This window comes from Heloderma suspectum, chromosome Z, assembly GCF_057233095.1.
Source record: "Heloderma suspectum isolate Gila_16-S chromosome Z, 16-S_ref, whole genome shotgun sequence".
Taxonomy (NCBI): Eukaryota; Metazoa; Chordata; class Lepidosauria; order Squamata; family Helodermatidae; genus Heloderma; species Heloderma suspectum.
The window spans coordinates 20,244,676-20,267,432 of record NC_139476.1 but is presented as its reverse complement, the minus strand read 5'-3'; the positions used below and the strand labels follow the sequence as shown (position 1 = coordinate 20,267,432).

The 22,757-nt window shown below is 47.7% G+C and overlaps 1 protein-coding gene across 2 annotated transcripts; it reads right to left on the bottom strand.

Annotated features, from left to right (window-relative positions):
• Window positions 1-1,235: 1,235 nt before the first annotated feature.
• LOC146333883 (vomeronasal type-2 receptor 26-like) lies at window positions 1,236-21,299 on the bottom strand. 2 transcript variants are annotated; one of them, XR_014786490.1, is made up of 5 exons: window positions 20,731-21,299; window positions 14,637-14,901; window positions 5,392-5,683; window positions 2,736-4,479; window positions 1,236-1,637 (listed from the first exon to the last, which is right to left on the bottom strand). XR_014786490.1 is itself a non-coding variant. In XM_084825966.1 (4 exons), exons 2-4 carry the CDS (start codon window positions 14,852-14,854, stop codon window positions 4,072-4,074), a joined length of 918 nt encoding a protein of 305 aa, XP_084682092.1. In that variant the 5' UTR covers window positions 14,855-14,901; window positions 20,731-21,299; the 3' UTR covers window positions 2,301-4,071. The 2 variants fall into 2 exon arrangements, 1 of the variants encoding a protein (XP_084682092.1); XM_084825966.1 differs by lacking the exon at window positions 1,236-1,637 and having other exon boundaries at window positions 2,301-4,479.
• Window positions 21,300-22,757: the final 1,458 nt, after the last annotated feature.

Genomic DNA, 22,757 nt, shown 5'->3' with positions numbered 1-22,757 from the left:
CATTCTTCCCAGCCTTTGTGAGGTGCAACCCATCCCTAGCCAACAGCCCATCTTCCAGGAAGTATAGCCCGTGGTCCCAGAATCCAAATCTCTCTCGTCGGCACCACCTTCGTAGCCAGTCATTCACCCGGAGTATTTTTCGTTCCCTTTCTATCCCTCTTCTAACTACTGGAAGGATGGATGAGAAAACTATCTGGGCCCCAAAGTTCTTGAGTTTCCTTCCCAAAGCTTCAAAGTCTGACGTGATCTCTTCGTAGCTCCGCTTGGCGGTATCATTTGTTCCCACATGGATGAGAAGAAAGGGAGACCTGTCAGTGGGCTTTATGAGTGCAGGCAACCTTTCAGTCACGTCTCTAATCTGTCCTCCCGGGAGACAACATACCTGGCGAGTCCACGGGTCTTCGCGACATACTTGGGTCTCGATCCCACGCAGCAAGGAGTCTCCCACTACTACCACTCTTCTCTTCTTCTTCTTGTAGGCCTGGGTTTCATCGCCTCTGTTTGACTGACCTTTAGCCTCTTGCTCACTCTCATGCAGGTTCCCCTGTGATTCTTCCTCTGCAGGCTGTCCTCCAGTCTCATCTGCAAGTACCTGGAATCGGTTCCACAGCTCCACCGCTTCCACTGGTGCAGAGTGGCGTCTAGTTCTTCTTCTCCTAACTGTCACCGTTTTCCAAGGAGTATCCTCTACTCCATTTTTCTTCTCCTCAGCATTTCCCACTTCTGCCTCCTCTTGCTGTTGCTCTTCAAGCTTCTGGTCTGCCCTTTGCTGCTGTAGTTCCCCCATTCTGTCCAAGAACTCTTCGTGTTCTCTTATTCCCCGGAGGGTTGACAGTCGCCGCTCCAGTCCACTTAATTTTTCCTCCAGCAGCGTGATCAACTTGCACTTGTTGCAGGTGTAGGCCATGTTGTTCTCAGGCAAGAAAACAAACATGGCACACACCTTGCAGGTCACCACCACTGGAGAGTCTTGTCCTTCCATAGCCCCGTTTCCCTTTTTGTGTCTAGCTTTGTGATTGTTCTAGACTAGCCTGTGCCTGCTCCTCTACTCAGTAGAGGTTAAAAGCAGAGTCCCACTGGTGTGGAAGTGTGTGTTACAAGACAAATAAATGGGAAAAAGTTAGTTTAAAAAAAAAAATGTTAGGGGCCTCCCCCTTGACCTCCCCTGCCGAACTCCCCTGGCCAACTCCTGTTTGCTCCCCCTGTCCGCTCGCTCTCTGGGAGCTTGCCTGCTTCTGTAGTCCCTGGACCAGCTGGAGCAGCTTGCTCTGCTCTGCTCTGCTCAGCTGGGAGGCGGGAAACAGACTCATTTATTTAAAGAGGTTTCTTCAGGAATTTGAAGAACAGCTTGCAAACTAGTAAGCCGTCGAATTCTGTGATCTAAAATGTTCTCCAAAAATTGGAGAAAATGTTCATAGGCTAAATGGCCAACTCTTCTCCATGATCTTCCCACTGCATGGGGACCCCAGTTTGCTCTGCACTTTTACAAGGCTCTGAATGCTCGAGCTACCTGTCCAGTTAGAAATCGTCCCTTCTGGACAACGGTCACATCCATAGCAGCAAACTGGCTTCCCCTCTGGAACTTTTCTCTGATGTCCTGGAGAGCACCTCTCCACGCACCTCGCAAAAGGAGACACCTGAACGGGAAGAGAGAAATACCTGAGGTTGTACAAGTGATAGATGTGGCTGCAAAAATGGCCAATGTTCTTTTGGGCTGCATTAATAGAAGCATCGCTTCCAAATCCCAAGAAGTACTAGTTCTCCTCTACTCAGCACTGGTTAGGCCTCATCTGGAGTACTGCGTCCAGTTCTGGGCACCACACTTGAAGAAGCATGTGGACAAACTGGAGAGGGTTCAGAGGAGGCAACGAAGATGATCAGGGGATTGGAAACAAAGCCCTACGAGGAGAGACTGAAAGAACTGGGCATGTTTAGCCTTGAGAAGAGAAGATGGAGGGGAGATAAGATAGCGCTCTTCAAGGACTTGAAAGGTTGTCACAGAGAGGAAGGCCAGGATCTCTTCTGGATCGTCCCAGACTGCAGGACATGGAATCATGGGCTCAAGTGACAGGAAGCCAGATTCCGGCTGATCATCAGGAAAAACGTCCTGACTATTAGAGCAATACGACAATGGAACCAATGACCTAGGGAGGTGGGGGGCTCTCCCACACTGGAGGCGTTCAATGGCTGGACAGCCATCTGTCAGGGATGCTCTGACTTGGATTCCTGCACTGAGCAGGGGGTTGGACTCGATGGCCTTGTGGGCCCCTTCCAACCCTACTATTCTATGATTCGAGGATTCTAGATATTGCCCTAAAAAAGGACTTAAAGGAGTTACACAATAGAATTTCCCATTACACAATGGATAGGATCACCAATTTGGAAATTCTGCATCTTTTCTGGATGTCTGCGGGTTACTTAGAACCATCATAACTGACACTGATATAAATATATATATTATCACAGAGAAACGAAAACATGGGAAGCTGCCTTTTACTGGGTCAGACCCTTCGTCTACACTGAATGGAGGTGCCTCTCCAGGGTGTCAGGCAGGGGCCCTTTCCCAGCCCTACTTGGAGATGCCAAGGACTGAACCTGGGACTTTTGCATGCAAAGATGGTTCTCTCACTGGAGAAGGACCCCTCTTTGATCTCATCTAGAAAGACACCTTCTGTTCTCCAGTGACAGCACTACTACATTCTTTAGTTCCCCCAAGACATTCTCTTCAACCTCACCTCTGTAGCCCACACGATTGCATCCGAGTGAATGGCAAAGTCTTCCCCAAGGGGAGCGTCCAGATCCACCTGCCCAACTTTCATGTGAGCAAAGGATTCATTTGGGAAGAAAATCCAGTTCACAATATCGTATCTCTCGGCCTTCTTATAGAAAGAGACTTCATCTCCAGCGCTGTTGTTAAACTGGATGTTCCTCAAAGAGGCAAGAATCTGAAATGGACGAGACATTTAGGAAATGTGGTAAAGTTGAGCGGGTTCTGGTGTCTTCTAAGGTATCATCACTGGCACCAAGTTAGGAGATGTCTTTTTTCCTCGACTCCATTGTTTAGTTTAACACTGAAGATGAATTAGGTTCATTGGGCACTAACTGCTCAAATATCCTTGTATTTGATGGCCTTGTAGGCCCCTTCCAACCCTACTATTCTATGATTCTATGATCCTTGCCCAGTGGTTTGGGCTTTCTTCTTTGGCGTCTACTTGCGACAAACCACCCTCATATCTTTGCCTGTGTGCCAGAGGTAGGCAGCTGGTACCATCAAGGTGGACAACACCGGAGGGCTTCTCATCCTGCCTGGCAAGAATGAACGGGGGCGGGGGGAGCTTCCTGTGGTTTGTTTCTGGTGAGTGGGGGAGAAGAATGCTACATATTTGGGCTGGCTTGATTCTTCTCCCTGAGTATCCACAGTTCTAAATACATGCTTACCACAGGAGCTCCAGAAGTCTCCACTGCTTTTGACTCACTTAGTAGGTCTCCTTAAGGGAAAAGATGGGCATGGACAATATCTATGGGGAATGCCTCTACTGGAGACTGGACCAACAGCCCTTCTCCCAGGCTCACCCTTGGCTTCCAGGATCAGACCACTGAGGAACCTTTAATAAGATTGCCAACTCTGAAGGAGGACGTTACCTGCCATGGTTGAACATTCAGAAGCTTCTTGCCCTCCCTTGTCCTTGCATGCTTGGATCCAAGTGAGGACACAGAATGCAATGTGTGTGCCATGGAATAGACGGCATTGTAGATGCTGTAGCTGCGACTGGACATGGTTGTTTCAGACCTTGGGCCCAGCAGGTCCTGTATGTTCTCCTTCCCAGTACAGTTCCTCCATCCCCTCAGAGAGATTTCGCCTGATTTCAGAAACTGACATCGAAATGTGTATTCCCACCATTTATGGAGGAAGATGTCTCCGTGTGACTGGAGTGGATCTAAAGCCCAGAGAAAATGCTTGAATACTGGCACATCCCTTCTGTGGACTCTGAAGTGCAAAACACCATGGAAGAGTTTGCCCCGGTTTAAATTTCGTCCTTTAGCAGAATTTTCCCAATGGGATGTCAGGATTCAAACCTTCCTAAACGGGGTCTCGGCCTCTTCTTCATGACATACCAAGAAGATTCTTAAGATGTGTAAAACACTGCTGTCCCCAAAGACAATAATCACCTTCGGCTCAAACCAAGAACTAGGAATAGATCCAGAGAGTGCTTGTTGTATAAGGACGGGGTCTGTTGGCTTGAACATTTCCGTGAAGGCCACACAGATGTCCTCCTGCTTGAGCATTGGGGTCAGCATCTGGATGAAATTCTCACCACTCTCATCAGTTAAGGCAACCAGCCCAATCCAGTTCCAGTGGAAATGCAGGAGCAGCCGGACCAAGCCCACATATTGAGCGATTTCATTCGCATCGATCCGGGAGAAGGAAGGAAATTCTGTTGGTTCTCCCTGAACAGGGTCACCCAAACCATAACTGAGCTAAAAGGAAGGAATTCCCTGTTAGTCTGTAGCAGCAAAATGTTCTGGCACTTTGAAGACACATTTTTCACGGCATAACATTCCATGGACTACTACGGTGGACTTCCTATGCATGAAGAGCTACCCAGAAGGAAGACATCCATTTCCAACCTCGGTGCTGAAATATCAAATGAAGCTCTACGATGCCTTTCAGGTTCCCCACTAGTGTGGATGTCACCCCAAAAGTCAGAGCTGCTATGCAGGGAACCCTGACACACTTTCTAGCCATAGCCATGAACAGGCCCTTGTCTCTATAGTGAATACATGGGACTCTTGGTAAGCGTATTGGGGATGGAGGGTCCATCCCCAAATACAAGAGTCTGGTCAAAACAGTTCCATTGTGTGTCAAAATCCATTCGGACACACACAATGGAAAATGTGTCACAACATTAGTGGGCCTTATTCAGAAACCCCGTATATTTCTCCAAACTCCTTCCCTTGTCCTCCTAAGGCGGAAACGTCAGCGCTTTCATTTGCAAATGTGTCCCAGTGCACAAAACACTGACAATGCTGATATTGTTGTGGGGTTCAGGCTCCAATTGCAACAAGATCAAGGCATCTTCTTGCACCTTGTCTGTTTGTGAGTCTCCAAGGGGTTGCAAGGCTATTTCTCCCAATCCAGAACTTTTTCTGGCCTCACAGACCCATTGCTGGCTGGGAGTGCTCTTGCAATCGGCAGATGGGACTCCTGGCTACCATGAAAGTTATCAGATGGCAGGTTAGCCGAGGTCAGAAGCCCCCTTCTCCTGCCATCCAGAATCAAGGCAACACAGCCACTGCATGGGAAAATCTGTTGTCAGAGATGGGCCTTTCCATCGTACTGATTTTGAGATGTGTAGGTCCCCACATCTATCCCCAAGTGAATCCCCTTACCTGTGGGATCTTGAAGATGCCCATTAAGGATGCCATCTCCCTTGAGGATTTGGAGTCAAGACCCCCGATAACGGAGAGCAGTTGATCGTGTCTGTGACATTTGTAATTAGGGAACATTTGCCGCCGTGTGGAGAGCAGAGACAGACTGTTCAGGTAGATCCATCTGGCGATGTCGCTGTGGTCATAGACGCGGAAGCCAAGGGTGTGGTTGGGTAGGAGATCTGGATCCTTGTTGATCTCCTGGATGGTGAATGCCAAGGCCAGGACTTGCGGGTAGTGCTTGAATATCATCCTGCAACGATGGGAGTGACATTGGGATGTGAGTGAAGAGCCCAACAGAACAGACAAGGAGTGGAGGGTGAAATAGTCCAGATGGTTCAACCTTCCTTCATGAAAGATGAAACCTTCTAGAGCAAAGCGATCCACACCGAGGATTCGCAGGCAAATTGAGATTGTTCCGTCGACACATAACGGGACACAAGGTCTTCCTAGCTGCATTTCATAGGAACCTCAGAAAAGCCCTGCTGGATCAGAGACCTCATTCAGCACACTGATGATGTATTTATGACTTCTTTTAATTATTTCTGTTCCATCATCCTTCTGGATGCAAATCCTTCCAGGTAGGGCTTGCAGGAAAGACTGCCAAACAGGAAGGACAGGATCCCCAACGACATCTCAACAAAAAGGGGGAAGGGACCTTATGAAACGGCACTTGAGCAATATATCACAGCCAATAAATACATGTCTGGAAGTTTGTAGACAGGAATATGACGAACGGGGCACAACTGGCCATGCACACCAAATTACGGAGGCAGTAAATATCTCCAATGCATACAGACCATCTCACACATATCAATCAATTCCAAGTCACGTACATCGTATCAAACGTATCAATAGCGTAACAACGCATCCCTCCAACGGAACATACATTGCGACAAAAAATTGTCTTTTTCAGGAGCTGTGTTGACCACCCTTTCCAGTATGAAATGAACGGTGGAAACTTCGGCATAAGTATTATTAGTTTTTACTTCCTGACACTTACACTTCTTCAGAGGTGAAAAATTAAGCAACATCGCCAAAGATAGCAGGAACTGAACCACCCAGGGAGCTTCAGCTATTGGGCGGTATAGAAATGAAATGAATGAATGAATGAATGAATGAATAAATAAATAAATTGTGGGTAGATGTTTTTTTGAAACTTTCTATTCTATTGGGGTTGGACTCGATGGCCTTGTAGGCCCCTTCCAACCCTACTATTCTATGATTCTATTTTTTATCTTTATAAATGACATGAACAATACCAACCATCTACTCATTATCTACAGTTTCCAACAATAGGGTATTCTTAAGAGGACACAGCAATAACAAAAAAGGAAACTCAGAAGAAGGAAAGGGAAGAAGAAAGAAAAAAAGGAAAAGGAATAGATAGATAGATAGATAGATAGATAGATAGATACTTAAAAGGATTACATTTAAACTCCAGTACACACAAACGTCAAATCTCATTCTACTTAAAAATTATACCTATAACATTGCCAGTATTACAGTTCAGTACAGCATAGGTAATCAACCTCACATTTCAGTATCATATCATCATATGATATGATGGGGTTGGACTCGATGGCCTTGTAGGCCCCTTCCAACCCTACTATTCTATGACTATTCTATGATCAGTCGTATAGCAAGGAAGCAAGTGTGCAATTCATTCCCAAGAACCGTCTATTGCCCTTCAGTTAACATAGAACAGGATTTAGCCAGCCAAAAATGTTACTGATCAAAGTCTCATTATAATGACAGTAGTAACAACATTAATAAAAAAGGAAGGCAATTAAAAAGGATAAGAATCATGGGTTGGATCATTCTTCCAGAGTACAACTCAATGTTTTATTGAATGTAGAAATCCCGGTTTTCTCCAACTCGCGCTCTCCCAAGAACGTGTTTAGGATGCGAAAGCCATTTAGCTCAGCTGATCTAAACACCTCACTCACGATGTACCTATAATTGGCTACTTTGCCGCGTTGGCCAGTTGTTGTTGTTGTTCAGTCGCTAAGTCGTGTCCGACTCTTCGTGACCCCATGGACCATAGCACACCAGGCCTTCCTGTCCTCCGCTCTCTCCCAGAGTGTGCTCAAGTCCATATTCATTGCATTGGTGATGCTGTCTAGCCACCTCATCCTCTGCCATCCCCTTCTCCTTTTGCCTTCAGTCTTTCCCAGCATCAGGGTCTTTTCCAGGGAGTTTTCTCGCCACATTAGGTGGCCAAAATATTTGAGCTTCAGCTTCAGTATCTGTCCTTCCAAGGAGCAGTCAGGGTTGATTTCCTTTAGGATGGAGTGATCTAACCTCCTTGCAGTCCAGGGGACTCATAAGAGTCTTCTCCAGCACCACAGTTCGAAGGCATCAATTCTTCGGCGCTCAGCCTTCCTTATAGTCCAGCTCTCACAGCCATACGTTGCTACCAGGAAAACCATAGCTTTGATTATACGAATCGTTGTCGGCAAGGTGATGTCTCTGCTTCTTACTATGCTCTTACTATGCTGTCTAGGTTTGCCATAGCTTTCCTCCCAAGGAGCAAGCGTCTTTTAATTTCATGGCTACAGTCACCATCTGCGGTGATCTTGGAGCCCAAGAAAATAAAATATGTCACTGCTTTCATTTCTTCACCTTCTACATGCCAGGAAGTGATGGGGCCAGATGCCATGATCTTCGTTTTTTTAACGTTGAGTTTCAAAACAGCTTTTGCACTCTCCACTTTCACCCTGAACAAGAGGCTCTTTAGATTCTCTTCGCTTTCTGCCATTAGGGTGGTATCATCTGCCTATCGGAGGTTGTTGAGAATTCTCCCGGCAGTCTTAATTCCGACCTGTGATTCATCCAACCCGGCGTTTCTCATGATGAACTTTGCATATAAATTAAATAAGCAGGGCGACAATATACAGCCTTGTCGTACTCCTTTCCCAATTTGGAACCAATCGGTTGTTCCATGTCCGGTTCTTACTGTTGCTTCTTGACCCTCGTACAGGTTTCTGAGGAGACAGGTAAGGTGGTCTGGTACTCCCATCACTTTAAGAATTTGCCACAGTTTGTTGTGATCCACACAATCAAAGGCTTTAGCATAGTCAATGAAGCAGGAATAGACGTTTTTCTGGAATTCTCTTGCTTTCGCCATGATACAGCGAATGTTGGCGATTTGATCGCTAGTTCCTCTGCCTCTTCGAAACCCAGCTTTTACTTCCATTAGTTCTCGGTTCGCATGCTGCTGAAGCCTAACTTGTAGGATTTTGAGCATAACCTTGCTGGCATGTGAAATGAGCGCAATTGTATGGTAGTTTGAGCACTCTTTGGCATTGCCCTTTTTTGGCATTGGAATGTAAACTGACCTTTTCCAGTCTTGTGGCCATTGTTGAGTGTTCCAAATTTGTTGGCATATTGAATGCAGCACTTCAACAGCATCATCTTTTAGGATTTTAAATAGCTCGGCTGGAATACTGTCATCTCCGCTAGCTTTGTTGTTACTAATGCTTCCTAAGGCCCACTTGACTTCACTCTCGAGGATGTCCGGCTCAAGTTCAGTGACCGCACTATCATGGCTATCAGGGACACTAAGATCTTTCCTGTATAGTTCTTCTGTGTATTCTTGCCACCTCTTCTTAATCTCATCTGCTTCTGTTTGGTCCCTGCCTTCTTTGTCCTTTATCATGCCCGTCTTTGCACAAAACGTTCCCTTGAGATCTCCGATTTTCTTGAAAAGATCTCTAGTCTTTCCCATTCTGTTGTTTTCTTCAATTTCTTTGCATTATTTATTTAAGAAGGCCTTTTTGTCTCTCCTTGCTATTCTCTGGAACTCTGCATTCAGTTGGGTATATCTTCCCCTTTCTCCCTTGCTTTTCGCTTCCCTTCTTTCCTCAGCTACTTGTAAAGCCTCCTCAGACAGCCACTTGGCTTTCTTGCATTTCTTTTTCTTTGGGACGGATTGAGTTGCTGCCTCCTGAACAATGTTACGGACCTCCGTCCATAGTTCCTCAGGCAATCTGTCTATCAGGTCTAATCCCTGAAATCTATTCCTCACCTCCACTGTCTATTCATCAGGGATATGATTGAGGTCATACCTGAATGGTTTAGTGGTTTTCCCTACGTTCTTCAATTTCAGCTGAAATTTTGCAAGAAGCAGCTCATGATCTGAGCCACAGTCAGCTCCAGGTCTTGTTTTTACTGACTGTATGGAACTTCTCCATCTTTAGCTGCAAAGGACATCATCAATCTGATTTCAATATTGACCATCTGATGATGTCCATGTGTAGAGTCGCCTCTTGTGCTGTTGGAAAAGCGTGTTTGCTATGATCAGCGTGTTCTCTTGGCAAAACTCTATTAGCCTTTGTCCTGCTTCATTTTGTACACCAAGGCCATGCCTGCCTGTTATCCCGGTGATTTCTTGACTTCCTACTTTAGCATTCCAATCCCCTATGATGAAGAGGACATCTTTTTTTGGTGTTAGTTCTAGAAGGTGTTGTAGGTCTTCATAGAACTGATCAACCTCAGCTTCTTCGGCCTCAGTGGTTGGGGCATAGACTTGAATTACTGTGATGTTGAATGGTTTGCCTTGGATTCGTACTGAGATCATTCTGTCGTTTTCGAGATTGTACCCCAGTACTGCTTTTCCCACCCTTTTGTTGACTAGGAGTGCTACTCCATTTCTTCTAGGGGATTCTTGCCCGCAGTAGTAGATATGATAGTCACCTGCATTAAATTCACCCATGCTTGTCCATTTTAGTTCGCTGATTCCCAAGATGTCGATGTTCAATCTTGCCATCTCATGTTTGACCACCTCCAGCTTACCTTGATTCGTTGATCTGACATTCCAGGTTCCGAAACAATATTGTTCTTTACAGCATCGGATTTTCTTTTCACGACCAGACACATCCACAGCTGAGTGTCCTTTCGGCTTTGGCCCAGCCACTTCACTCTTTCTGGCGCTACTTGCAAATACCCTCTGCTCTTCCTAGGGATGTATGAAAGTCACTTACCATTTCGCAGATCTGCTTCGCGGTGGAGGGGGAGGCGCTCCGTCCCTCCCCCCGGGATCCTCGACAGGGGAGGAGGCGCTCCGTCCCTCCCCCCGGAATCCTGCCCAGGCAGCTCTGCTCTGCAGGGATTCTGTGGAGCCGCCGACCGGCTCCACCCGCAGCCGGACATCCGGCTGCTGGGCAGCAGGGACACAAATGGTGGCGGCTGTAGCCACCGCCGTTTGCCTCCCTGTACTTAACCATGATAGCGAGATAATGTTGTACAATATTTATAAACCTATATGATAAATGGAGCACTTGATTGTACACATCAAGTTATAAAGGGAGAGAATATTCCCAGTGCCTATATACCATTTATAACCACCTTATGGATGTCATAACAACCATATCCCTCATGATCACATCAGTCGTACCGGTCCACGGAAGCCCGGTCTCTTCCCGTTTCGACGACTCATAGTCTTCATCAGGAGCTCCTACGGACAACTCCGAAGGTACATCGCAAACTCTGAGAGCCAACACCGAGAACTGATGTCCTTACAAGATCATTTCACTTCCTGAATAAATGGGTTTTCAGTGGTGTCCTGGTCCCCTTCATGGATCACTGCCTTGCTGTGGCGAAGGGGCTTGCGCAACTCAGTGAAGCCATAAGCTACGCCGTGCAGGGCCACCCAAGACGGACAGGTCATGGCAGAGAGTTCTGACAAAATGTGGTCCACTGGAGAAGGAAACAGAAGGGTATGCGTGTTTTTTTTACTTTGCCGTGATAGGCTACGTAAATATTTACGTAGCCTACCACAGCAAAGTAAAAAAAAAGCGTACCCAAATGGTGGCAGCTACGGCAGCCGCCATTTGCGTTGGCTATTTTTAGCCGTTCTAGCCTACATAAATATTTACGTAGGCTAGAATGGCTAAAAATAGCAAATGCAAATGGCGGCCACCATAGCTGCTGCCATTTGCATTCGCTGCACCCAGCAGCAGCCGGCCAGGAGACCAGCCGCCGCCCCTGCCACCCCTGCTGCCCCCACCGCCACACCTTCTGCTGCCGCCTGCTGCCACACCTTCCGCCGCCACCTCGCCGCTGCATCCGCCACATCCGCTGCAGGTAAGCTTCGTCCTAGGGGGTTCCGCAGGGCAGGGGGGGGCAGGAGGCCATTCCACCACGGATTCCGGGGGGCCGAATGCCAATGCATTCAGCCTCACTGGAATCCGTGGCAGAATTCTCCACCATTCCTAGCTCTTCCCCAGTAGTATATTGGGTAAATGAGCAGGGGGTTGGACTCGATGGCCTTGTAGGCCCCTTCCAACCCTACTATTCTATGATTCTATGATATTGGATGCCTTCCGACTTGAGGGGCTCAACTTCCGGCGTCATCTCTTTTAGCCTTGTGATACGTTCCGTGGGGTTTTCTTGGCAGGAATACTGGAGTGGGTTGCCATTTCCTTCTCCAGCGGACCACATTTTGTCAGAACTCTCCGCCATGGCCTGTCCGTCTTGGGTGGCCCCACACGGCATAGCTTATGGCTTCACTGAGTTACGCAAGCCCCTTTGCCACAACAAGGCAGTGATCCATGAAGGGGTCATTGACCAGGACACCACTGAAAACCCATTTATTCAGGAAGTGAAAGATCTTGTGAGAACATCACTTCTCCACCATGACCTGTCCGTCTTGGGTGGCCCTGCACGGCATAGCTTATGGCTTCACTGAGTTACGCAAGCCCCTTCGCCACAACAAGGCAGTGATCCATGAAGGGGTCGTTGACCAGGACACCACTGAAAACCCATTTATTCAGGAAGTGAAAGATCTTGTGAGAACATCACTTCTCCACCATGACCTGTCCGTCTTGGGTGGCCCTGCACGGCATAGCTTATGGCTTCACTGAGTTACGCAAGCCCCTTCGCCACAACAAGGCAGTGATCCATGAAGGGGTCGTTGACCAGGACACCACTGAAAACCCATTTATTCAGGAAGTGAAAGATCTTGTGAGAACATCACTTCTCCACCATGACCTGTCCGTCTTGGGTGGCCCTGCACGGCATAGCTTATGGCTTCACTGAGTTACGCAAGCCCCTTCGCCACAACAAGGCAGTGATCCATGAAGGGGTCGTTGACCAGGACACCACTGAAAACCCATTTATTCAGGAAGTGAAACGATCTTGTGAGGACATCACTTCTCAGCGTTTGCTCTCAGAGTTTGTGACATACCTTCGGAGTTGTCCGTAGGAGCTCCTGATGAAGACTATGAGTCGTCGAAACGGGAAGAGACCGGGCTTCCGTGGACCGGTACGACTGATGTGATCATGAGCGATATGACATCCCTAAGGTGGTTATAAATGGTATATAGGCACTGGGAATATTCTCTCCCTTCATAACTCGATGTGCTCCATTTATGATATAGGTTTACACATATCGTACAATGTTATCTCGCTGTTTAGTGCAGTTCTGCTGGGTCTCTTGCAGCTGGGAGTTGGTTTGGAGCTGTTGCTGGGGACGTTGCCTTCTTTTGCTTTGTGGGGCTTCTGGGGAAGACCAAAAGGCACGACTACAACCACAATAAGGCAGGATTTGTTAAAAAGTAACTGACAGGACCCTTCCCACGGGGCAGCTCCATCACTCAGTGCTGGAGAGGCTGAATGAGGTCCGGCTGGCCTGAAGGCAGCTTCTGAGGCTGCGCATTCAATTCAGCAGTCCGCCATTGTTGAACGCAAGGGATATTTCAGTAGGTCTGAAGGGTGTCCGTGTGTGTGTGGGGGGGTGAAAGCTCATTCCTGGCAATAAATACACTACTGAGGCACCGTTCCTCATGTCAGCCTTTGGTTAGCAGAGGCGTTATTTCTGGGCTCGAAAACCAACACACATCATGCGTCCTACACAACCTTATGCCCACCCTGCAGAAGGCCTGAGGCACCACGGGGATGCTGTCCACGTGTCCCAACTCTCTCTCACACACACACACACACAACCCTTCCCACACATCTCGCCCTGCAGCAGGAGAAGGGACAGGAGGGCTTGGCTCTCTCTGTCTCCGGAAAGGAGAGTTCTCAGGGTTCCTGCAAGACTACCATTGCACCACTGAGTCGTCCCGGGGGGGGGGGGGAGGAACGATGCTCTGGCTCCGAAGGGGACCATAGCGCTGTGCAACAGAGAATATGTTTTGCCTTCTTGGCGTGCAGGAGGTCCCAGGATCGATCCCTGGCTTCTCCCCAAAAGGCAGGCAAACCTCCCCCCGAAATCCTGGAGAGCTGCTGCTGCCCATCAGTGTTGACAATACATTGGGACCAAGGGTCTACATAAGAACATAGGAAGAGCCCTGCTGGATCAGACCAAGGTCCATCTAGTTCAGCATTCTGTTAACACACTGGCCATCCAGCTGCCCACAGGAGGCTCAGAGCTTCTCCACATGAGGTTCAAATCCCGCTCCCGGACCGGGGCTTCTGCTTCCAGATTCCTTGCAGGATTAAGATCGCCTCCTTTGCATGTGGTGGTTTCGAGGTTTTTTGTGTCTTTGGGGGCACATTCCATATGTTTCATGACGCAGCCACTGGATGGCACTGCGATAAAGCAGGGTTCCCCTAATTCACCAGAAATTTATCATGCTCCAAGGAGCGATAAAATCTCTTATTGCGCGATCCCCGATGGGCATCATGCCACTGTAATGGCAAGAAAGCATGGGAGGGGCCCTAGGGGTTGATGACGTCATATCAAGGACCAACAAGAAACCCTGAGTGGCCATCAGAAGTGCACAAGAAAAGCTCGGGTAGAAATGCCCAGAGTATAACTCAGTATAGAATCATAGAATAGTAGGGCTGGAAGGGGCCTACAAGGCCATCGAGTCCAACCCCCTGCTCAATGCAGGAATCCAAGTCAGGGCATCCCTATAGAATAATAGAATAGTAGGGCTGGAAGGGGCCTACAAGGCCATCGAGTCCAACCCCCTGCTCAATGCAGGAATCCAAGTCAGAGCATCCCTGACAGATGGCTGTCCAGCCTCGTCTTGAAGGCCTCCAGTGTGGGAGAGCCCACCGCCTCCCTAGGTCATTGGTTCCATTGTATGACTCAGTATAAGTCAGCGGACTAAGTTGCTTTGAAGCCAGAGTAGATCCCTCAAGTCTCTGGCTCTCTTTACACATTGGAGGCGAATTTGGATAGGCCTGGAAGGAACCCTTGAATCTGAAAACAAAGCGGCAAGCATCTGTCCCAGATCCCTCTTGTGGAAACTTACAGATAAATTGTGCGCATGTCTGGAGGGGTTAAACTACGGAAGTCCTGTGTCTCCTCATAATAATTCACGCCAACCGGTAAATTCCCACCGACAACGAGGTCTCCTGGGCTGGAACAGGCGTGCAGTTCATTGGCCCTGGTCAAGAGGCAGGTGGTCCTCAGCATCCTCTGGGTGGCCGAAGGCACCATCCAAAACAGCAGCAGATGAAGCCGAACCATCAGTGGCACAGAGAGACTTTCCCTGCTAGGTGAGCAACACACAGGACCTGAAAGACAGTCGACTATTCAGTCCCCGGCATGGGGATTAGATCTCCACAAGAAATGCTCAGCGCCCAAGTGATCAGATCCCACCCCAGCCCCACACGGAAGGTTCCAGCGCGTCTTTATATTGAGCGTGCTGTCTCCTGGATGTCTTTGTTATTGACTTGCTGGATGGAAATCCATGGGGGGTTCCTCGAGAATTACTGTCATTTTTACAATTCCAGGGGGTAGCAAACTAACCACAGTCCCTGAGCGCCGAGCTCCCTTCGCATCATGGAGGGAGGAGAAAGACGCCTGTGCCACTTTTTGCCTCTCTCTGGGGCCGATGGTCTCAGAGATTGGACCTGAGCTGTCAGGTTCTGGCCTTGGGCCTGTGTGGAGCATTGCACCTGAATCCAAGATGGAGTCTGAGTGTCTTTCAATATTCGTCAGGCCAGACTGTGGAAAGGGAGGAGCCGGGTGGGGCAGAGTGATGCTCCCTGGTAGTTTCCGTTGCCACAGTATGTGAATTGTGTGCATGAGCTTCACCACATATCTGTTTATATTGCAGGAGAGATTAATGTTTCAGGGGTTAGTTGAACAGTCCATCTGCTAGCCTGTTCTGACAGTTCATTTTCGAGAGTCTGGTGGGCAGAGATTGGCCCTGGCAGGGGTCAGCTGACATACCATTCAGGCAGGGTGGTATAGCAGCCTAGATGTAGTAAAAATGTAACCTAAAAGCCATTGTATGTGTCTTAAGCAGCACATAGTACTGTAAGAGCTGCGCATGCCTGGAATGAGCAGACAGTAACCCTAAGATAAGGTTGCTAAGCAAACCGCTGGCAACCAATCAAAAGTAACACGCTGGCTGAGGAATGCAAGCTAAGTGATAAAACTGTAGCGCGGAGGTTGCCCAGGGTCGACTCTGCTTTGAGCGTGAGCTCCTTTGTCGAACTGTTTGCAAACAATAAAATCGAGTTGGACCCAGCCTGAAGTTGACTCTCCTCTTTGGGGCAAATTGGACTAGCCTCCAGGGGGCGAAACTAGCATTTTGTGCAACAATCTGGCGAGCAGTCAGGAGTCCCTTGGACCACCCTGGGGTCAAACGACAGAACCGGCGAAGGTGCCTGTGGGGCGCGCCGGACCGCCTTTGAGGTCTGCCACAGCACCAGAGAACGGGGGTCAGGACACCCAGGAGGTTAAAGGCGTGGACTCCATTGATTGAGTCAACCAGGCTGAATGGGTCTGAAGAGACGGCACTAGGGTGTGGGGCAGAGTAAGTACTTGATTTCCCTTCTGTCTTTCTGTTTGAGTTGCCTTCGGAGCGTCTGAGGTTTGTCAGACTCTGTGTAAACGTCTGAGGTTTGTCAGACTCCGTGTAAGTGTCGGAGGTTTGTCAGGCTCCGTGTATGGTTTCAAATAGAGGTAGGCACAATGGAGGCGGGTAGCTCCCGTTTAGAAAGCTCTGCCACTCCCTTGGGATGCATGCTAAAGAACTTTAGCAAAGTCAAGCGTCTGAGGTTTGTCAGACTCCGTGTACTAAGATGTCGAAAGGCAAGCTGGTTACACTCTGTCAATTGGAATGGCCAGCATTTGGAATTAGTTGGCCAGACATAGGATCCTTTGGTGTAAATCTTGTAAATGCTGTATATAAAAATGTGGTGAATAATGGGCAATGGGATCAATTCGCCTATATTGATGGGTGGTTGAATTGGTGCGGAAAGAATCCCCCTTAGTTACAGAAGTGTAAATGTGTAAATGTGTTACTGGCAAAGGACCACAGGGGCAAGAGACCCCGGGTGGTGTCTGAATCAAGTAGTAAGAGATAAATTTGCCTCAGGGAAGGTGAGGTTATCAGTATTTGGATGAGTGCCAACCAAAATCCACTGAAGGCGAGAAAAGGTTGAATATAAAGTTCAATATTGTAAAGTCATGATGGTATGCTCCGAGGTGAAGCCCAAAGCCCCTGTTCCCCCCGATTCAAGCCCCACGGAAGGAGCTTGAAGACTGGGAGACCCTGCCCAAGGTGCCCTGAGCTCCCCCCTGTCTGATTCGGTCTGTTAGGTTGGGAGGAGAGGTTGTTGGGGGAGGGAGGGGGCCCGCCAGAGACAGTTTGTCTGCCCCCGTATCCAAGTTTGTTAGAAGAAGCAAAAGCAGTTGAAAAACTTGCAACTTCTGAAGAAAGAGATTTGTTTGATGACTTAAAGACTGTGGCAAAATCAAGAAACAAAGACAGAGCAAGTTCTTAAAATATCAGGGTCTGTGTAAGCTTATCTCTGTCAGCCTGCTCAGAGCAGAGCCAAGGGGGACTTGCCTAACCCCCCTTCGCCGCGGCTGGTTTAGCCTTAGCAAGCAGAGAGGCTGGAAAGTGTCTGTGAGGACCTGACAAAAGAGTGAGATTTGCAAAAAAAAAAAAAAAAGCATCACAGCTGGAAAGCTGAGCAGCACTGCTCTGTTCTTATCTGTGGAGGAATCTAGAAGAGGTGTAAGGTTACACCTTCCCCATTCGAACTGATGAAGAGACACAGAGCTTTTGTTAAAACGCATCCCTTCTTTATGGCCCAAAGCCTTCTTTGTTAGAGGCACTCTGCACATGGACTGGAACTTTGGCCAGTTAAAGACTTGCCGTAAAAAGTACTGTGAGGCTTGTCATAGCCTTAAACTCCCGTTGTTGTAGATTGTGTGTTTGTTTGTGATCAGCTCAGTGTACAGTTTGATTTGTGATTTCAACACTCAGATAAAAAGCTGCATTTGACTGAAAGAACTGGGTATATTTAGCCTTGAAAAGAGAAGACTGAGAGGAGATCTGATAGCACTCTTCAAGTACTTAAAAGGTTGTCCCAGAGAGGATGGCCAGGATCTCTTCTCAATAATCCCAGAGTGCAGGACACGGAATAATGGGCTCAAGTGACAGGAAGCTGGATTCCGGCTGAACATCAGGAGAAACGTCCTAACTGTTAGAGCAATAGACAATGGAACCAATTACCTGGGGAGGTGGTGGGCTCTCCCACCCTGGAGGCATTCAAGACGAGGCTAGACAGCCATCTGTCAGGGATGCTCTGATTTGGATTCCTGCAGTAAGCAAGGGGTTGGACTCGATGGCCTTGTAAGCCCCTTCCAACCCTACTATTCTATGATTCTATGATTTCCAAGGCTTTGATTTCATTTACCCAAATGAAGCATACAGACACAAATTTCTAGAGATTCATAGACTACAAAGGAAACAGCCTTCAAAAAGTTCAAAGAGAAACTACGAAAGTTAGTTTCCCTTTAAAAAGGGGGCAGCAAATTCTCTTAACTTAAGAGGTGAGAGAGAGAGAGTCCCCCACTCTCCCGTGATACTTCTAAGCCCAGCTGTGTTTCTGAAGCCTAAGAAAGTTCCTGCCCCATGTGTTCCAGCTCTTTCTCAAAATCTGAACTGTTCTGACGTTCCATTTGCTCAGAGGCAAACCTGACACTCTGCCAAAACTCATGCAGTGTGGAGTTGCCGATGCAAAAATGGTGGCTTGGAACTCTTTCCACATATGAGAACGCCCTTCCCTTGATTTTGATGGGCCCTGACCATGCAGTCAGAGGAGCAGTATAATGGTTAGATCTGCTCCACCATGCCCTACTATACAAAACAAATGTTTTCCAGTCATGGTGTTAGATTTTAATGATATGAAAAAGGTATAAAAGAAGGCAGAAGAAAGTAACAGACAAAAAGGCTTAAAAAAAGAAAGAAAGCTTATTCCAAATTTGTGTCGTTGAAATTAGTAAGATCTAAGCAAGCAAGTCTCTGTCGAAGCAATGGCAAACAGCCTAACTTGCAGAGAAAACAAAGAGTTAAAACTGGTGCATGGCACAGAGAATTTAAAACATGATTTGCAGAACAGGCAAGCCAAAAGATAAGTGTGCCTGTTACAAGAGGGAGGCTATAGTAGCCATAAAAAGGGGTGAAGCCCCCGTATGAAGCTTTAACAAAAATATTACCCACTAGAAGTGGACAATTAAAATAAAAAAAGGCTTTTCTTAAATTGAAGCAAGCCTTAATATCACCGCCTGCTTTAGCCTTATCAGACCCCAGATCATGAAGTTTTTAGAGCTATGGTGCACATGAGAGCACATAAAAAAGTGCCATTCCTGGAAAAAGGAAAAGGCAATGCTGGCAGCCACCATGGGCGGAGATATAAACAGCAGCTTGAGAGCACAGAAGCGACCAGAGGGGGGGGGGCAGAAAAGGAAAGGGCCGACCGAGGCTCAATAAATGTGCGTATTGCCGAGAGAAGAGACATTAAAAGAAAGATTGTCCAGAGCTGAAAGAAAAAAGAAAAGAGACTCACCCTGAAGGCTGCCAAATGCTGGCAGGGTCCTCCAGTGGGGGGGAGTCTAGCTGAAGGGCCACCACCCTACGAACAAATGCTCGGGAGAATCCCAAGGTAAAAGTAAGGGTTGGCGGCGAGGACTGTAAAGCCCTAGTAGATACTGGAGCCACATTTTCTATGATCCCTGTGTAAGCCCCTCCTCACGAAGACTGGAAATAACATACTGGAACATGCCTTTGTAGTTTCATCTGCATACCTGGTTGCCCTCATGGAGCGGGACTTGTTAACAAAACTGCAAGCTAAAATCTTCTTCAGTGATAATCAGATTGTAGTACAGCTGCCAGCAATGCAGGGCTCAAATTATCAAATGGCCTTTCAAGCAATCAAGATTGTGTCAGAGGCCAAAGAGACTGAGATTTTAGAGAATGTTGATCCATGTGTGTGGGCAGACAGAACCCCTGCCCAAGCAAACGCATGACACCAGTTAAAATCTTCTTTAAAAAGGGAGAGCCCTGTGTGCGTGAGGCAGTATCCTCTGAAAAAAGCCACCTGTGCAGGCTTGAAGCCGCTCATTGAAAAGTTCAAAAATTATGGTTAGCTAATAAAGGGATCGTCCCCCTTTAACACCCCAATTTTAGGTGCGCCCGAGGCAAATAGCACCTCCTTCAGGTTAGACCAAGACCTGAGAACAGTGGCTGATTGCCCTTTGTGCCTCAAAAATGATTCAAAGATGTTTGAGCCCCCAGCTCAAATGAGAAGTCGCCCATGTGCTTACTATCCTTTTCAGAGATTTCAAATTGACTTTTCAGAGTTGCCCCAGACTCATGGCTATCGGTACCTGCTAGTAATGATAAAAGCAATTGACTGCACCGCTCAGACAGTAGCCAAGATCCTGTTAAAAAGTAATCCCTAAGCTCTTGTTACCTAAAGAGAGTGAATCAAATCAGGGGCCCCATTTTGTTGGACAAGTGACGCAAGTAGTGGCCCAGGCATAACAAACTAACTAGAAGCTACACCCCCCTTGGAAACCTCAATCTACAAGTCAAGTTGAGAAGATGAACCGCACCTTAAAGACAATGCTCATTAGAATTTGTTGAAAGATTAAGTTGAAAGGCCACAGGCCTTGCCAATCACCTTGACTCGAGTATGGTGCGCCCCCAAGGGAAGTATTAAATTGACACCTTTTAAACGTTCCATAAGTGCCCACCTCGAATATTACCTATGGCTGATAGCTTAAATGTGAATTTAAAAGTAAAAGTTTTAAGATTCAAGGTTATGTTACTGCTTTGCAGTCTGTTTTGTTTTCACAGGTTTGCGACACCGCACCAATCCTGGCCTTTAGACGCTCCAGTGCATAATCTCAATCCCAGCGATTGGGTGCTAATCCAGTCCTAGAAAGATGAACCACCTACCAAGAAGCAGAAGGGTCTGTTTCAGATCCTACTTACCACTCCCATTGCTATGAAAGTCGCCAAAGAAAAGAAGTGGATTCATCACACTGAATAAAGGCATCACCTGCACCAGAGAGGGTCACACCGGAAGCTGACCCACCTGAAGGTCACCGTTGGAATAATGAACCCCTGAAAGGACTCAAGTAGCTCTACAGAAAGAGGGTGCTCTCGTCTCAAGGGTTCCTGATGAACGGAACAATACTGAGTTCCAAAAGTTCAAAAAAAAAAGTGTTTTTGTTGTCAGCATTCTAGTAGCTAGAACAAAGGCGTCCCAGGCCTCACTTGCTGTTTAGAGAAAACCGTCAATGCCACAGCAATAATAGTTTGCGCCTTTAAGTGCGTAGTCCACCGCTGGACCAAAGAGAGTATAAATTTGAGAAAAGCCTTTTGAGGGGGGAATTGTAGTAAAAATGTAACCTAAAAGCCATTGTATGTGTCTTAAGCAGCACATAGTACTGTAAGAGCTGCGCATGCCTGGAATGAGCAGACAGTAACCCTAAGATAAGGTTGCTAAGCAAACCGCTGGCAACCAATCAAAAGTAACACGCTGGCTGAGGAATGCAAGCTAAGTGATAAAACTGTAGCGCGGAGGTTGCCCAGGGTCGACTCTGCTTTGAGCGTGAGCTCCTTTGTCGAACTGTTTGCAAACAATAAAATCGAGTTGGACCCAGCCTGAAGTTGACTCTCCTCTTTGGGGCAAATTGGACTAGCCTCCAGGGGGCGAAACTAGCATTTTGTGCAACATAGATAGTGTCCCCGAAGCATCAAGCTCAGTCAGCCAGACTTGCAGTCTTGCAATCTTGCAATCTCAACACACACACACACACACACACACACTGCTGATTCCTGGTTTTTGAACGCACTTGGGAAAGACCACCTCACTGGGTCCGCTCTGCCAGTGAGGCTCCCTTCATAGAATCAGAGAATAGTAGGGTTGAAAGGGGCCTGCAAGGCCATCGAGTCCAACCCCCTGCTCAATGCAGGAATCCAAGTCAGGGCATCCCTATAGAATCATAGAAGAGTAGGGCTGGAAGGGGCCTGCAAGGCCATCGAGTCCAACCCCCTGCTCAATTCAGGAATCCAAGTCAGGATTCTCAATGTCACTGCCACCAGCAGCTTTGGCCTGCTTGAATGAACACATCTTTGCCTTTAAAACAAAAATGAAGACATCAGGTTCTTCCGGGTTTTTTTAAGAACTTCTGTTACATCAGGGTAGGGCTTCAACTGACTCTCGTGTCAGTTGTCCTTTGTTCAGCAACGGAAGCGACTACTTCCAGAGCTGGTGGGCTCACCTTCACTGGAGGTTCGGAAGCAGAAGCTGGACAGCCAAATGTGAGGGATGCATTCCCTGCACACATCATTGCAGAGCCTGTATTGAGTGGGGTTTGGACTAGATAGGCTCAGGAGGGACCTTGGAGGTCATGATTCTATGATTGTCAGAGAACTAGGAGGGCAAACTTCTGGACCAGGAATGGGCACCGAGATTTCTCATAACCCAAGGCTGATGAGAAGGATGTTGTTGATGATATCGTCCTCCACATGTTTGTCTTTTTGCTTGGAGGACATTTCAGGAAAGGGGATAACTCTTGAATCATTCATCCAGCTCCGCTCTATAGACAGATTTGCTAGGAAATCAGAATCCAATGTTCAATCGGCAACTGACTAAGCGGGGAAGACGGCAAAGTGTAAAGCCCCCTCATTCTTTTTCCTTATGAACTGATCTCTGTTGTTGAGATCAGATCTCAGCACAATAACGTAGCATTTTGGAAGGAAGATGCAGCCCAGGAGACCAGCCCCAGAGGCCAGGATACAGAAGATCTCCACAGCCACCATGGATTTCCCCTTAGTGCTCAGGTGGTTGTTGTTTATTCGGTCAGTCGCTTCCGACTCTTCATGACTTCATGGACCAGCCCACGCCAGAGCTTCCTGTTGGCCGTCGCCACCCCCAGCTCCCCCAAGGTCGAGTCCGCCACCCCCAGAATATCATCCATCCATCTGGCCCTTGGTCGGCCCCTCTTCCTTTGGCTTTCCACTGTCCCTAGCATCAGCATCTTCTCCAGGGTGTCCTGTCTTCTCATGATGTGGCCAAAGTACTTCAGTTTTGCCTTTGCTCAGATCGGCTAGCAC

What these genes read in the sequence shown, in the direction of transcription:
- LOC146333883 (XM_084825966.1), bottom strand. Translation starts at nt 14,854, where the DNA reads ATGGTTCGGCTTCATCTGCTGCTGTTTTGGATGGTGCCTTCGGCCACC. An exon ending in GACATGCGCACAATTTATCT is followed by an intron (nt 5,684 to 14,636) that starts GTAAGTTTCCAC and finishes CCATCGTTGCAG; the next exon opens with GATGATATTCAAGCACTACC. An exon ending in GCATCTTCAAGATCCCACAG is followed by an intron (nt 4,480 to 5,391) that starts GTAAGGGGATTC and finishes CCTTCCTTTTAG; the next exon opens with CTCAGTTATGGTTTGGGTGA.